This window comes from Argiope bruennichi, chromosome 4, assembly GCF_947563725.1.
Source record: "Argiope bruennichi chromosome 4, qqArgBrue1.1, whole genome shotgun sequence".
Lineage (NCBI taxonomy): Eukaryota > Metazoa > Arthropoda > Arachnida > Araneae > Araneidae > Argiope > Argiope bruennichi.
The window spans coordinates 32,106,400-32,121,383 of NC_079154.1; the positions used below are offsets into that span (position 1 = coordinate 32,106,400).

General features: G+C 25.4%; 2 protein-coding genes across 2 annotated transcripts; one reads left to right on the plus strand and one right to left on the minus strand.

Moving 5' to 3' along the window:
- Nucleotides 1-975: 975 nt before the first annotated feature.
- LOC129965532 (nucleolar protein 11-like) lies at nt 976-12,857 on the minus strand. Its single transcript, XM_056079505.1, has 12 exons — nt 12,663-12,857; nt 9,369-9,482; nt 9,203-9,268; nt 8,021-8,227; nt 6,577-6,715; nt 6,210-6,359; nt 5,982-6,067; nt 5,497-5,888; nt 3,214-3,292; nt 3,019-3,102; nt 2,740-2,853; nt 976-1,132 (listed from the first exon to the last, which is right to left on the minus strand). The coding sequence occupies exons 1-12, from the start codon at nt 12,786-12,788 to the stop codon at nt 1,010-1,012; spliced, it is 1,680 nt and encodes a 559-aa protein (XP_055935480.1). The 5' UTR covers nt 12,789-12,857; the 3' UTR covers nt 976-1,009.
- Nucleotides 12,858-13,210: 353 nt separating this feature from the next.
- On the plus strand, nt 13,211-13,921 carry LOC129965533 (rhodanese domain-containing protein CG4456-like). Its single transcript, XM_056079506.1, has one exon. The coding sequence runs from the start codon at nt 13,327-13,329 to the stop codon at nt 13,792-13,794; it is 468 nt and encodes a 155-aa protein (XP_055935481.1). The 5' UTR covers nt 13,211-13,326; the 3' UTR covers nt 13,795-13,921.
- Nucleotides 13,922-14,984: the final 1,063 nt, after the last annotated feature.

The window sequence follows — 14,984 nt, forward strand, 5'->3', positions numbered from 1 at the left end:
AACTTTTGAAAATCAATATATATTAACGAGACATTTTACCAGTATTATATTATATCCATTAGCATTTGATCAACCTTCTGTAGAATTATTTTTGTTGAAGAATCATGATCACACCTTTTTCTTGAAAAAAAACTTGAATACTGATAACTTTCTTCTAATATACAAAAAAGGGACTGATAATGATGAATGATTGTACAAGTATAAGAATTTAAAACTCTTCATGTTCAATGTAAGTTCAGTTTAAAACTCTCAGTTCATACTTATGGATGACAACCTTGTTCCAGATAAATTTTACCTGATCAACAATTAAATTGAAAATAATATTTATGAGATTGATTTGGTCAGAGAATTCTCCAAATCTAAATCCTGTGCAATATGTTTAGGATGTTATGGGAGACATTATGTTATTGTTTTCCTCCAACAGCTGAAAACTATCTAGCATTATGAATGAGCAACTGCCCTGATTTCAATGTAATATTTTGCAATGTAACTGCAAAAAGAAGGTAATTACTAGTAATCGGTTATTTTATTATCAACCTTACATTAATGCATTTATATCCAATCTTATAGTGTACACTTGTCTTAATGAGAAAACGAACATGTATTATTACTGCTATATAAATGCAACAAGTAATAAATTAAAATATATTTTCATCACTGTTCAACAAAAGATGTCAAATTCTGACAGAACAGAAAATCAATACATTTTGACAACAGTGACATATTTAAAAAAATAACTTTTCATTATTATATTATCTCTCCCCATATTTCTACACTATTGATTTGAAAGATGTACCATGAAATAATAGAAAAACAGAATATTAAATGTTAATTTACATGTTCAAAATTATTCAATCTATTTTTAGACCCAAAGTCTAATAGTCTATGTAATAGAATATTGTGCACTGAAACTTAATCATTGAATTCAGTAAAACAAATCAAGCTTGTAAAAAACAAATAATTCTTCAATTCAAATAAATATACAAACGAAAATTTTATATAAAAAAAATCATGTATCTAATGTCTCTATACAATATTTTCCTGTTACATATTTCTCTGGCAATATATTCTTTTTCTTTTGTATGAGATGTAATAAATATTGTATATTTTCAACATCTTCACAATCTTGCAACTGAAATAAAAAAAAGTGTTTCAAAATCACTAAGTAAAGTACATTAAAAAATTTAAACTAAAAATTGCAGATTTTGAAACTAATTTACAAAAACTAGTTAAATATTTTAATACATCATTAAAAAAATTATAAGTTCATATTAAATTATATTATAAAAATAGAACTAAAAACTCATCACTGTCTAAAAGAATGAATGTGATCTAAATGAAAATTAGGTCAATATATTTTACGACTGCATAGATTAAATCATTAAATTGTACAATCATTAAAATAATACAAAGATATCAAAGTTTCATGATTATTTATCACATTATAATTATTCACAATTATCTAAACTAAAAATGAAACAATAATTTAAAAAAATATGCACATATTTTAAACTTTGCAGTTTTAAAATTTTAAGTCATTTGAATTTCACTAATATATACAAACAAAATAAGCCCAGTTCAGTAATCAGTTTGAGACACTTGTAGATGTAAAACTACAATAGTTGTATTTAATATATTTTAAAAAATACAACAGTTGTCATAGCTGCCATTCTTATTGAGGCGCTTGCCACTATATTTATTTTTTCATTAAAAAAAAGTATTGCCAGAACATGAAGCAACATTGTAATAAAGTCCTAAAATATACTAAAATTGTTAAAGCAATGCACTAGAAAATATGGTTTCATCTGCCCAAAGAGGCATTGGATACTTAGTGTCAAATCTTGGCTACAAGAGGGATTTATTCACTCGGATTTAATTGCTCTATCCAAAGTCAAACACAGAAAAGGATGGATTGCCACACACAATCTTGATACAACTTACTCAATCAAAATTGGCAACTGACTTATTCCTATCTATGCATAATTGTATAATATACTAATATTAAAAGGTAGCCAAATACAAAAATTTTGAAATTAAGAAGATCAGAATGAATAGACTTTAATAATAAAGATGACACAATAGTTAATAAAGCAGCAGTCTTAGCAATCCAGTTTTCAATAGACTACGGCAAAATACTAACTCATTCACAGAGCATGGGAAAAGTTCAAGATTACAGCAACAGCAGTTTTATTGCGATCAAAAATATCAATCACTGTGTGACACACTTATACAATGTACCCACAACAAAGGTAATTGAATAAGATTTTTACATATGCTCTGAAAATTTCAAAACTTTTTTTTTGGGGGGGGGGAGGTGGATATGGTTTTGTCACCAAAACTGTTGTTGTTACAAATTTTTAAAAATAAATAAATAAATTTACATTACTAAACATGATACAGGAAAATTTATAATTATTGCGATACTTTTTCATATCAATACCTTTCTTAATATATATATATAAAAAAAAAATCTTCCTAGTCGATGACAAGTATAAAAAATTTGAAATTTTAAAGTAGTAAAATAATAATTGTTCTTGTTGTTAAATTGTGCTTAATAATAACAAAACAAATTCAACACTTCTTCTTCAGTTATTTTTATAAATACAGTGGAGGAAATAAAGATAATTAAAAAAAAATTATGTTAATATGATTTTTTTTTCTGCCATTGATTCAAAAAGGAAGTCATAAATTACCTTTTTTCTAAATATAGAAGAAAAATAATACAGGAAGTAACAATACCTTTTCTGAAATACACTTTTGTAATTTTCTAAATAGCTTTAGCGCTTTCTTATCTTTTGAAAGTAACAATGCTTCCATATGAGACTGAATGATTAAAAACATCCAACTGAAGAGCTGAAAATTAAAAATGTAAATGGTTAATAACAAACAAACAAAAAAAATCTAATATAGGAAATATTTTGAATGTGTTTATCACTGAATACAAACTTGTAACATCATGAATTCTAATTCTAAAATGCAAAAATAACCAATTGTGTATACATAAAAATTATTATATACCTGCAAATCAGATGGTTTTTGTTTATCTTTTATAGATAAAGATTCCTCGTCAAGTAAAAAAGATGAAAGAATATTCAATGCCATCTGGGAAGAAAAGCACAACATATGAATTTATATTCTTTTCAACATATCTTTAAATTCATTTATAAATTAGCATAAATTACTTAAAATAATAATTAAAAAACAAGAGCTTACCATAGCATCTTCTAAATTGAGTTTTTTTAGAGATTTCACTAAAAAGACTTCACTAAATGATGTAGAAAAGACAGTATTTCTACCAAAAATTAAGGAATTTCTAACAAAAATTATTATATACATAATACAAAAAAAAAAAAAAAAAAAAAAAAAAAAATGGAAATGAAGAAAAATGTTTGAAAGAAATATAGAATAATACTTCTTTTGAAAATTCGCAGGCCAAAGAATTAAGGTAAATTTCAAAGTACAAGTTACAATAATTATATTTCTAAGCTCTGGTTTTAAAAATGTACAGTAAAAATAAATCTTAAATCATATACACAATATGCAAAAGCTCTTATAAAAATAACACTGCAAATGATAAAATGGGGGATTTTTTTTTAAATTAAAAAATCTCAAAAATTGTGAAAGGGGGAAGAATAGGTTCTTACTAGAGGGTTTGTCCTTTTGGGTATATTTGATAAATAATTTCATGAGCATAAATAAGAAATTTATATGAATATATATATATGCATTATTTTATGTGAAGCAGGATGCAGGTTTGAAGACAGTAAAAAGACTTTCGATTTCGTGACGTCGTTTTATTTCATCTTGGATAAGCACACATTATTTACAAGCAGGAGTGACGAGCAACACACACAACACAGAAAAGAAATGAGAAAAAAGCCCTAGAACATTTTATCCCTGGTCTTACATAACCTGAGATTTTGATCGGGAAAATATTTCTTTACAATGCTAATATATTATTAAGATTCTGGTAGGGATTTCTGACGCATGTCAATCACAAGTAAGAGAAACACAGGTATCTTTTTTAAAAGAATGTGCTTACTGGACATTTTTCTATCCCTTCACACTGAGTGTGTGAAAGTGTTGGCGTTTAGCCGATTCAGCAATTTTATAAAGCTTCTCTTGAATTAATTAAGTAGAGACTGTGGAATTGGATCAAGAAATAAGAGAATGAACTTACTATGGGCTAAATTAAGATAAAACTTTGTAAATTAATTAGAATTGAAATCAGAGTTTAAAATATCATTATATATATCTTTGAATATTTTCACATTCATTTATTAAGGAGCTAAAAGCCACAACAGGCAAATTCGAAAATGTAATTTAGCTCTATGCAACTGCTAGAACTATTTACATGTTTCTAATAAGTAATTCCTACAGATTATTTTGCTGAACTGGCATAATAAATTTATTTTCATCATCTTTTCTTATCAAAGCAATTAAAAAGCTGCCTTAATTGAAAATTTTTAAAAATATTAAGACATATTCAAAATTTCAGAGTTAAAGAAGTTTAACATTGGACATTTTTAAGCAAAAGCAGTTCAAGTTCTAATAGAATAATCATTAAATACATCACAGGACTTCATCAATATTTCTTGCTAAAATTCTGCTTTATAAATAAATTAAACAGAGATGATATTCATACATCTTGAAATATTTATTTCTATAGAAATGAACATATAATATAATATGGCAGTAATATTGATATTTAGATGCTATCTTGAACTACAAATATCAAGTAGTGATGTACTGAGTATAATTGGGATACAGTCAAATTAACGTAAATGCTGATGGGAAAACAATATTATTTTTTCACCTAGCAAATAAAGTTTAAAAAAACTTTAGTTTTGTAGTTCAAGTTTTGTTTCCAAGATATTCCTAAAATGGTACCCAGGTTGAATACACTCCATAGATTTCCACTTATCTATCGATTTTTATGTCAGCTATCTTGTGTACAAATGTATCAGATATGATTAAGTTAAGATATATATTGAATTTTTTATTCAAAATCTTTTAAAATAACAATTTAATGAGCATTCTTTTTAAAAACTGGGATAACATAAAAAATCAAAAATAGTTAAATTTAACCTTTAATAAAATAAAAAACTATTATGTCAAAGTGATAAAGTGATGGTTTTATTTTTTTTTTCTTTTGCAAGAATATTCTACAAAAGGTATCATGAAACACAAGTATGGCTTTACATTCAATTTTTTAAATTTATAATTAAAAAAATTGAACTATGTTTACTCTTTAACAACATAAAAAATGTGCATATGTGATTTTAACACTTTTTGCAACAAGAAATGTATTTTTAAAATCAATGGCTACTACTACAGCTAAAATCAATGGCTACAACAAATTTTTGTAACAAATGGCACGAAGAGATTAAATATATCTACTGTGAGAACATTTGAATACAAATATTTTATATTCATTAATAAATATATGCATAAAATCAAATAAATCATTTAATTTCTAAGGAATCTGAAGGATACAGTATTAGGTCAGGCTCAATAGTAATATTTTCTTCAGTCTCCTTTTTCTTGAATTTATATCTAATGGCTAAGCGCAATAATCTCACCAACTCAGCTTCCGAAATATAATTTAAGCTCATAGAACCTTCTTCCATTAATCTTTGAGCAATTAGTTCAGTAGAATCTAAAATAGTTTGTTCATTTTCAGAAACATCCATTATTTCTTCAGTATCCTTTTCAGAATTGCATAAATCTGTACAATTTTTAGTATTCCAAGAAAATTCTTGCACCACTGGAACAGCTGCAAAACCTTTGCCAAGACCACTAGCTAAAGTTGATTTTTCTACATGATAGGAAACTTCAACCAAATCTTCACCATTTGAAAAAAACACAGAAGAACCTATGACAGAAAGCTGCATTCACAGATAAATAAGTTAGAAAAACAATCATAATAAGATCAATTTGCTTTCATCAATTGCTTTAATTTTTAAAAAATTATTAATTACTTTAACATCAGGTGATTCTATATTTTTCAGTGCTTTTCTTGCTTTTAAAATTTTGAATTTGAGGTCCCACATTTCCAGACAAGCCCCTAAAAATAAAATATCACTGATTAAATAAACAATATTTATGTTTTATAAAATATTAATTGCAATCATAATTATTAAAATTTAGCATTATATATAATTATTAATATATTATAAAACAGAATGGTACCTGAAATCAAAACAAACCTTTATTTTTGGGATCAAATTTCATGATAGCTAAATGATTTGAATCCATGAAATCAATGGCTAATAAATGATTATCAATATCTGTTAAAGTCAGCAATGTCGTTTCTTCCTTGGTGTCTAGGTTATAACTTAAAATAACGCCATTTGACCCTAAAAGAACAAAATATTATTTAAGCTAAAAAACAGCCAGTGAAAACATTTTATATATTAAATTCATTTTGAAAGAAAGAGAAAAAAAATTATTTTGTAGTAAAATATATTTTAACAAACATCCAGGCCATGAAAATTATAAGAAAAAAAAAGAAGCAAGCTTATAAAAAAAGAGCTTTCAAATTCTGAAATTTAGATTATTGAGAAAATAACTTACAGATGGTGACAAAGGAACACATTGATCTATTAAGGCACCAGTTCTTTAAGGATGCTCCCTTTTGCACTAAAGGATGGTTTTGCCCCCTTTTTATTTTTTTCTCAGTAATAGCAAAATAATGCAATCGATAATCTTCATTCTATAAATTAAACAATAAGCTATCTATTATAATTTCTTAAAATACATAATAATTTCTAAATGCATAAAAAAAAAAAAAAGGAACACAAAATATCTGTAAGCATAAAATTACTTAACTAGATTTACGTGAAATTGAAAAAGATGGCGAAATGAAAGCACTCCATCATAACCTGTTTTTTTTTTAAACAACAAAGTCAAGTATAAATTTTTTTGTTTGATAATCTAAAGGAATAAATTTAAAAATAACACATTAAAAAATCAAAATCACTGATAATAATGTGATATAAATCACATGCATATAATGTAATGCATGTTCCTATATGTTTATGGGTAGGAACAGCTTTTATACGATCCTACCAATTGCATCTCAAGTCAGACCGCACTCGATTTTTTAACTCAGTCTAGTAGGGTGACAAGGGTAGGGCAGACAGGGAACATGAGTTGGAGATCATTACAAGAGACTACAAACTTTTAAGAATTTTAGAAAACTATCTTTTTATTCAAATCGAAAAAAAAAAAAAAAGTTTGGTTTTATGGCACAAAAGACCTTTTTAGCCATGTTGTAGGAAACAAATTATTTTAAAAAGTTATTCAAAGCAAAATAATAAAAATAATTATTTAAAACATGCAATCATTCTTATAACTCAATTTTGGGTCCTAGTTAAATTATTTTTCAAGATAATGATTTTTATGATTTTTTTTTTGCATCATTAATAATTAAAAAAAATGCCAAAATTATGTAAAAACAGATTACATTAAAAATAAAACAAAAAAAATCTCTTCTCATTTAAAAAAAATATGAAAAAAAATGTAATAAGATTTTTAATCTGTGATTATTTTTTTGTTAAATTTGTGATTTTTATCATTTTTTTAAAAATTCCTCTGAATATGGAATACAAAAGGGAGGGGATAAAAACCTTTCCAATACAAACTTATTTGAAATTAAGAGTAGCTCCAATTATTATTTCTAAATGGGATCTATACAGTGGAATTAAATGAATTTAAATATCTTTATTTCAAACATAAAATGAAATATGGACATCATTATGAAAAATAATGATAACTGACTTCAAATCCAAATTTTGTTGGAATATCTTTATCAATCAATTATCTTTAAATACAATAGTACTACTTATAGAATTTAGCTGAGGCTAATGTAATACTTTGATGTTTTTACAACTTGAATTGCCATAAATTAGATATAATTTTCTTAATTCTAAAGTATTATCTGCAATCTTATAAATGGAAGATAAAAGAATTGTGTAAAAGCAGTTTACAGAAAGATATATTAATAATTAAATGTTACCTTTTGAGAAATACAAACAATCATAGCTCCAGAATTCAGCTTTAATGAATCAGCCCAAATTAAATTTTCATTCTCTGTAATAAAACGATTCCCTTTGGGCGCTGATTGAAAATCTAATTCTTCACCTTTTAATGCTTTTCCAGAAGCAAATAGAATCAATGGTTTATGCCCAAGAACAGGAATTACTCCAAATATAGCTTCTTGAAACTGAAATAAAAATTTCACAAATTAATAAGAAATGTAGTTATTATTAATTAAAATGTGAATATAATTATAAGAAATACAAGCAATTTGGGTCTAAAAATTTTTTACATTAAATAAAATGTATCTAATTTTATCTCTCTGATATTTTAATTTGGCACTTCTTAAGCAGTCTGTTAGTAATTGCCATTAATTTCCAGGCAAAATGTAACTTTTCACAAAGCAGAGCAGCCACTAAATGAGTACTAGGTATTGCAACCATATTTCAAGGAGATATCACAAATATTATAAGATTTGGTTGCAATTTTGGTTATTATTAGATAAAAGAAAAGCATTTTTAATATTTTTTAAAATTTTATTTCAATAAAAAATAAGAAAAGGAGGGTTCTACATATTGTCAACATTACATTTTAGGATACTTAAAAAAAAAAAAGTATTTACTGCAAACAATTTATAAACTTATTAGCAAACAGGAAATAATACACATAAGTATCACACTAAAATGTTAAATCTTAAAATCAAATCTAATGAATAAAAAGAATTTTTTTCTATTAACATATCATTCTGAAAGAAGCAAAATATGATAATATGGTGCAATAATACAAATAGAGCATTTCAAACCAGGTGTCTATAACATGGTAACTAACGGATTATTTATCATCTATTAAAAATGAATTTTAAAAAACCATATCAGTTTTAATTATAATTAAATAATAGAAGTAGCAATTTGATTAAATTAATCAAAATGTAACATAAAATTTACAATGTTTTTATTGCTATATTCTAATTTTATTGTTAATAATTCAGAATAGATAAAGTAAAAAAAAATCCCCCCCCCTTCCCTTTTATGTTATAAAATCCTGCATAGGAAATTCAACTTTTCAGTTTTATGAAAAAAATTATTCTCAACTGTTGAATATGAGAGAGTTTTTAGATTAGCAAGAGAAAATTAAGCTTAATCACATTTTATTTTAATCTTACCTTAAATTTTGAAGCAATTTTCAAAACATCATCATCAGCTGTTGAATAAGGCCATCTAAGAGCAGTCTAAAAACAGAATGCATAAAAATGTGTCATACTTATAAACTATGAATAATTTATCATAGAATATTTTGGACTTTATCCAAAATTTTTTTGTTTAACTTACATTATTTTCAATTACACAATACATTAATTCATTTTCATTATCAAAAACTACAGGAGCCGTAAAATAATGAGGATGCTTTAATCTCCAAGACTGTAGCAATTTTCTGTCACTAACCTACAAAAGAAAAAAAAATGTATAGCTTCTATAAATCAGAAAATATCATTGAAACAGAAATTGTAAAAAATACAGAGACTAAAATAAATATTACTTTCATTATTACTATTAATGGAAAAAGTTCAAGACCAACTTGGCACAAAAAATTAATGTAAAAAAATCATTTAATTACTGAGTAAAAATTGCATCTGAAATTTTAAAAAAATTAAGAAAGAGAAATAGATTTTAAATTATTTAACATTTTGACAGAGACAAGTTATTAACATTTTAAAGGGTCTAAATCCAAAGATCGGGAGGCTAGCACTAAATTTTTGAATGACCAATATTAATCCAAGTGGACTGATATTTTGTAATTTATTTAGATTATGAAAGGGTATTAAAGCTTATAAAGAGGACAGAAGTCTCTAACTGCAGTATGATCTGTTTTCTTGTATAATTTATTTACATATTAAATTTTATCAGTAAAGTGTTGCACTTGTAAAAGATATAATGAAGGCTAGTTACCTATGGCATCAAACCACTTTAGTTTGATAATTAATATAATTATTTTTGCAAAACCGTTACTGTAAATTACCTAAACAAGCATGGCAAATGTAACAGTAAATCACTGGTACAATCAAATCTTATGCATGTATGTATTTTATAAGTTTATGTGTTGTTTTCATATATTATACTTTCATATACAACATTACTTAATATGGATACCTAGTATTTTTAAAAATTTATATATAAAAGTTTTTTTTTTTTTTTTTTTTTTTAAATTCTGAAGTCTAGTACTCATGTGTTTCAAAATAAGATGGAAATTGTCAATTTTTCAAAGTGTAAAATTAAAAATTTGGCAGTTTTTGACATTTTTTGCTATATCTACTCAATTACCTTTTTAATGATACCAACTTCATTTTTGAACAATTTTTTTAACTTTAATAAATTTTAAAAATTGAATTTGATACACAAATAATAACAATGTCTTTATTGCTATGATGAAATGCAATGCATTTCCATTCCACAATTAAATGATTCATTTGCATACTTTAGCTAATATTCACATGAAAATAAAAATAAAAAGGCGATTTTCTTTGGATATTAACTCTGAAGTAGAATTTTTACATCTACTTTGTAATTTGCACACACAATAATTTTTTGAAGAATGATTCCATTATATTAATATTTTTTTTTTACTTATAAATTAATAAAATAAAATTTTAAATAAATGCAATTTCATATTAATAATTTAATAGCCAGAAATGACAATATTCAGTATAAACAAGCAGATTGCTAAAGATGGCATTCAGAAACACTGAAATACTCTCAGTGAAGTACATTCCGTTTTATCATGAATGTGGTAAAGATGCGAATCTACATGATTCAGTTATCAAATCTTGATTATACCAAAAGATTGGTCAATAAAAAAATCTAGCCAGTAATAGAAGGGATAAATAATTCCCAACATTAGATATAGCAAAGATTTATAACAAAAATAGCAAAATTTTTTGAAAGAATGAATTAAGCTAAACATAAACACTGAATAAAAAATATATACATAACTAAATGAATTTAAATAAAAAAATGTTAATATTTGGAATGTAAGTAAATTATTACATTAAAAAATTCTGATCAAAAAAATAATAAAATTAAAAAAATGTTGATTTCTGCTGAAATGTGTCATGTAGTATATAGTATGTCCCCATAGTCAATTTAATGATTGCTATAAAGTGTAATTTTGACTTATAACTATAGTAGTTACTTTAATAGTAATTTTCTCTAGTAAATATTTAATTAGATATAGGCCAGAATTGTTAAAACCCGTTACCTAAAAACTGAAATATTGGGTAAAAATGTCTAATAACTGATCCTATTACACATATCTAACTAGTATTGGTTACTATCAAAATAACACAGTTAATATGCGATAATAACAATAATTTTGTATGATATTCTTTAAAGTAAAGTTCCTTTCCATTTCTATCTACTATGAGCAAACAAGATAAATTATAATAGGGTCGTCTGCATTAGACATTTGCCATCAAACTATCAATGGCAAATCAATCTAAATTTAATTCTGAATTCGAATATTTCAAACATTTGTAGAAGAAATTAATAATCATATGCCACATTTATAAAACAAATTAATTTTTGAAAAATAAAATTAAAATTAATATTTATAAGACATGGATATGATCGACTGATTGAACTACATATTTTGTATGGCTGCGAGAGATGGGTACTAATCAAGGCAGCAGAAGGTACAACTGCTAGTATTTAAAAGGGAAATTTTAAGAAAAATGTATGTCGATGAGTACTAATAAACTATAATAGTACTAATAACCATAAACTATAAAAATATTCAGAGCCCAATATCATTAAAGTTTATCATATCATATCAGGTGACTCGGACATTTATAAAGATGAGATGACTCCAATAAAGCAAAGAAGCTGACATTTAGCAAGACTACAAGTGTCAAATAAAGAGAACTGCTAACCCTTAGGTGACTCAAAAGTGTTGAAAAAAAATCACAAAATTAGAATGTATAATGGAAGGAAATAAATTTTTGACAAGACCAAAGGAAAAAACACAATTCCTCTTTTGATAATTGCAATGTCCCTTTCTTAAATTGATATACACATTGATACAATTGTAAAATATATTTAACATAAAATATATTGTGTCAGTATATATTGATAGAATTTATATTCTAGAAAATGACAATTCATTAAATAATACAAATTACTGAAACAAAATTTTGCAAGTTCCAAAAAGTTTCCATACTACAAGCAATTTTACCATGAAATCAAATAGCAACTTTGGCTTAAAATAAAACTTTTCTTTAGTTTTGGTGCTTTTAATAGTAAAATTGACAAATTTTGCTAGATGGCATCAAAAATTCCTTTTGATAGAAATTTTTTTGAAAAAATAAGCTTAAATAGAAGCTTTTAAACATTTAGAGATTATATAACTTCTAAAATCAATGTATTAACAATTACAGTTCAGATAGATTAGAAAACTGTCCAGAACGCTGCTTGCGGATAAACAAATCAGTCAAATAACAAATTAATTTCACCCACATTTTTCAATTCTTTTAGCATAAATTTTAAAATTGTTGATATTAAAGAACATAATAATGCATTTCAAACTTAACCTGTTTTTTTTCTTTGGTTAAAATTTTAAAAAAATTACCATACCTTTACAATACATCTATTACCCTCGTTAATCAAGAAGCAGTTTTCTTCTTTAAAAACAATTGGAAGACGAAAGAAATTTTTTATTGATACACAGTTATATGAGCATTCTTCATCAAATTTGGCCATTTTACTTAAATTATGATACAACAACAGAATGCGGCAATATTATACATGTGGTTTATTATTTTGGTTAAATTGTGGATCATTTCATTTCATTTCAATGTTGTTCATTATTTACACTGGCTTTATCACTATTCTTACAAAAATTATCTGAAATTCAAATTGATGGACAAAAAAATTTTATCTATTCTAATAAAGCTTTTAATATTTTAACCCAAAATAAGACTAATTTAAAATTTATAAAAATTTCTTGTCAATTATTTTATCCTATTCATTCTCCTCAAAATGAAGTATTAACGAATTCATTTTTAATTCTATCGCGATCTCTAAAAGTGCTTTCATACTATCAATTTTAAGGTGGTATCGATTTTCGAAACAAAAATATTCCAATAATTTGTTGTCTATACTTGATTATCCGATACTACGTTGATGTATGCCAAAGGAAGTGAATTGATTAATGGTCATTGATTGATCTTGTAAACACAAAAATAAATCATAAACTTTTCACGTTCTGACGGAAAAAAAGGTCAGCAAAAATCCACCAATGGCATTGCGTAATTTTCTCCATCAGATATTTCCAAAATATCATTTGCATCTTTCTAGTATTCGGCCGTCAACCTTTTCAAGGAACTTTGCAGTAAATATGACCGACAACAAATTAAATGTTATTGAGTTTGAAAATTTGAAAGACAAATTATTGAATCGTAACATTACTCTGATAGATGTGCGAGAACCGAAAGAGTTAAAGGAAGATGGGAAAATTCCAAATTCTGTTAATATACCTCTGGGTCAAATAGTGGACGCATTCAAGATGTCCGAATCTGCTTTTCAATCAAAATATGGAGTTCAAAAGCCAGATGAGCAATCAGACCCTTTCGTGCTATCATGCAGATCTGGTAAAAGAGCAACTGATGCATTTCAAAAGTTGTCTGCTCTTGGATATAATAATATTAGCGTGTATTCTGGCAGTTTTCAAGATTGGGTAAAAAATGGTGGACCTATAGAAAAATAAGTTCAGCCCTGTGATGAAGTGAATATTCTGCAGTTGAGCTTGAAGACAATTTTGATTAGTTTTTTTTTTTTAATTTTACTTTAAAGTTTTTGATGTTTTATCATTTATAAAATATGTTATATGGAGGTTTGCATATATGGTTCTTTTGTTGTTGTTGAATTTTCTTATATGACAGCTAAATATATTGCTTGCTTGAGCTTGAAGTTATATTTTTCAATAATTAGTTTTCATCATTATCATTGAAACTATTTCGTTTCTTATAAAGATTTTTAATTTTATTATTTGGATCTGTAATATTTGCAATGTTCATGTTGTTAAAAGCAGCATGTTATCCATTCTCATTTTATATTAGAAAATGAGTGATTATGTGGCAGATTGTTATGAGCGAGGATAGAGCCTGGGACCTTGTGGTTCATAGCCGAGTAACAAGACCACTTGTGTCTCGTAGCTGTTATCTGACTTATAAGGTTTATTACAATTATAATAACAATACAACTATATCAAGAATTGTAGAATTTTTTTTATTTTAATTGAAATAAAAAGTAAAGATTTAATTAAGAATATATACGCTCAACAGTGTAATAACTTTAAATATATTATTACAAATAAGGTAGGATTTTTTTTATCGATTAAATCCACTTTAGTAAGGAAGGTTAAGATGTTGAACTATGTTTGAAATTATTCATTTTTAAAAATATAACTTCTAAAAATTTAATATCCATGTCTATATTTTTTATGAATAAATGATTATATTTATAAGTATCATAAAAGTCATTTATTTAATAAAATAGTGAAATGGATAGAAATTCTGTTTACATAAGAGGGTTTTACAAAGAATTTATTTTTGAAAATATGCACTATTTGTTATGAAATATAGGTTGTAAACTTTTTTGTATTTAATGATAAATTAATGTGGAGAAATTATGTACTGGCTGTTTAAATAGTTCTTTAACTGGCTTTTTTTTTTTTTTTTCCATATAGAAACAATTTTCTTTTATGATGTTGATAGTTTATTTAACTGAGCATTTTTATTAAAAACTTTTTCTTATGATACCAATTTTATTAAATGGATTGTTTCAATCAATTTTAAGATTCTAATAACGAGTTCATGTGTAAATGAAACGTCTTAAAGAACCGGTTAAATTGTGAAGAGTGGTTTTTTCTCTCATTGTTGCCAATTTTTATTATAT

Excerpts from the sequence above, each read along its gene's own strand:
- LOC129965532 (XM_056079505.1), bottom strand. The coding sequence starts at position 12,788 with ATGGCCAAATTTGATGAAGAATGCTCATATAACTGTGTATCAATAAAA. Across the intron at positions 9,483-12,662 it reads GTAATAGATGTATTGTAAAG|GTTAGTGACAGAAAATTGCT; the intron begins GTATGGTAATTT and ends TTTCTTTTGTAG. Across the intron at positions 8,228-9,202 it reads AAATTGCTTCAAAATTTAAG|TTTCAAGAAGCTATATTTGG; the intron begins GTAAGATTAAAA and ends TTTTTATTTCAG.
- LOC129965533 (XM_056079506.1), top strand. The coding sequence starts at position 13,327 with ATGGCATTGCGTAATTTTCTCCATCAGATATTTCCAAAATATCATTTG.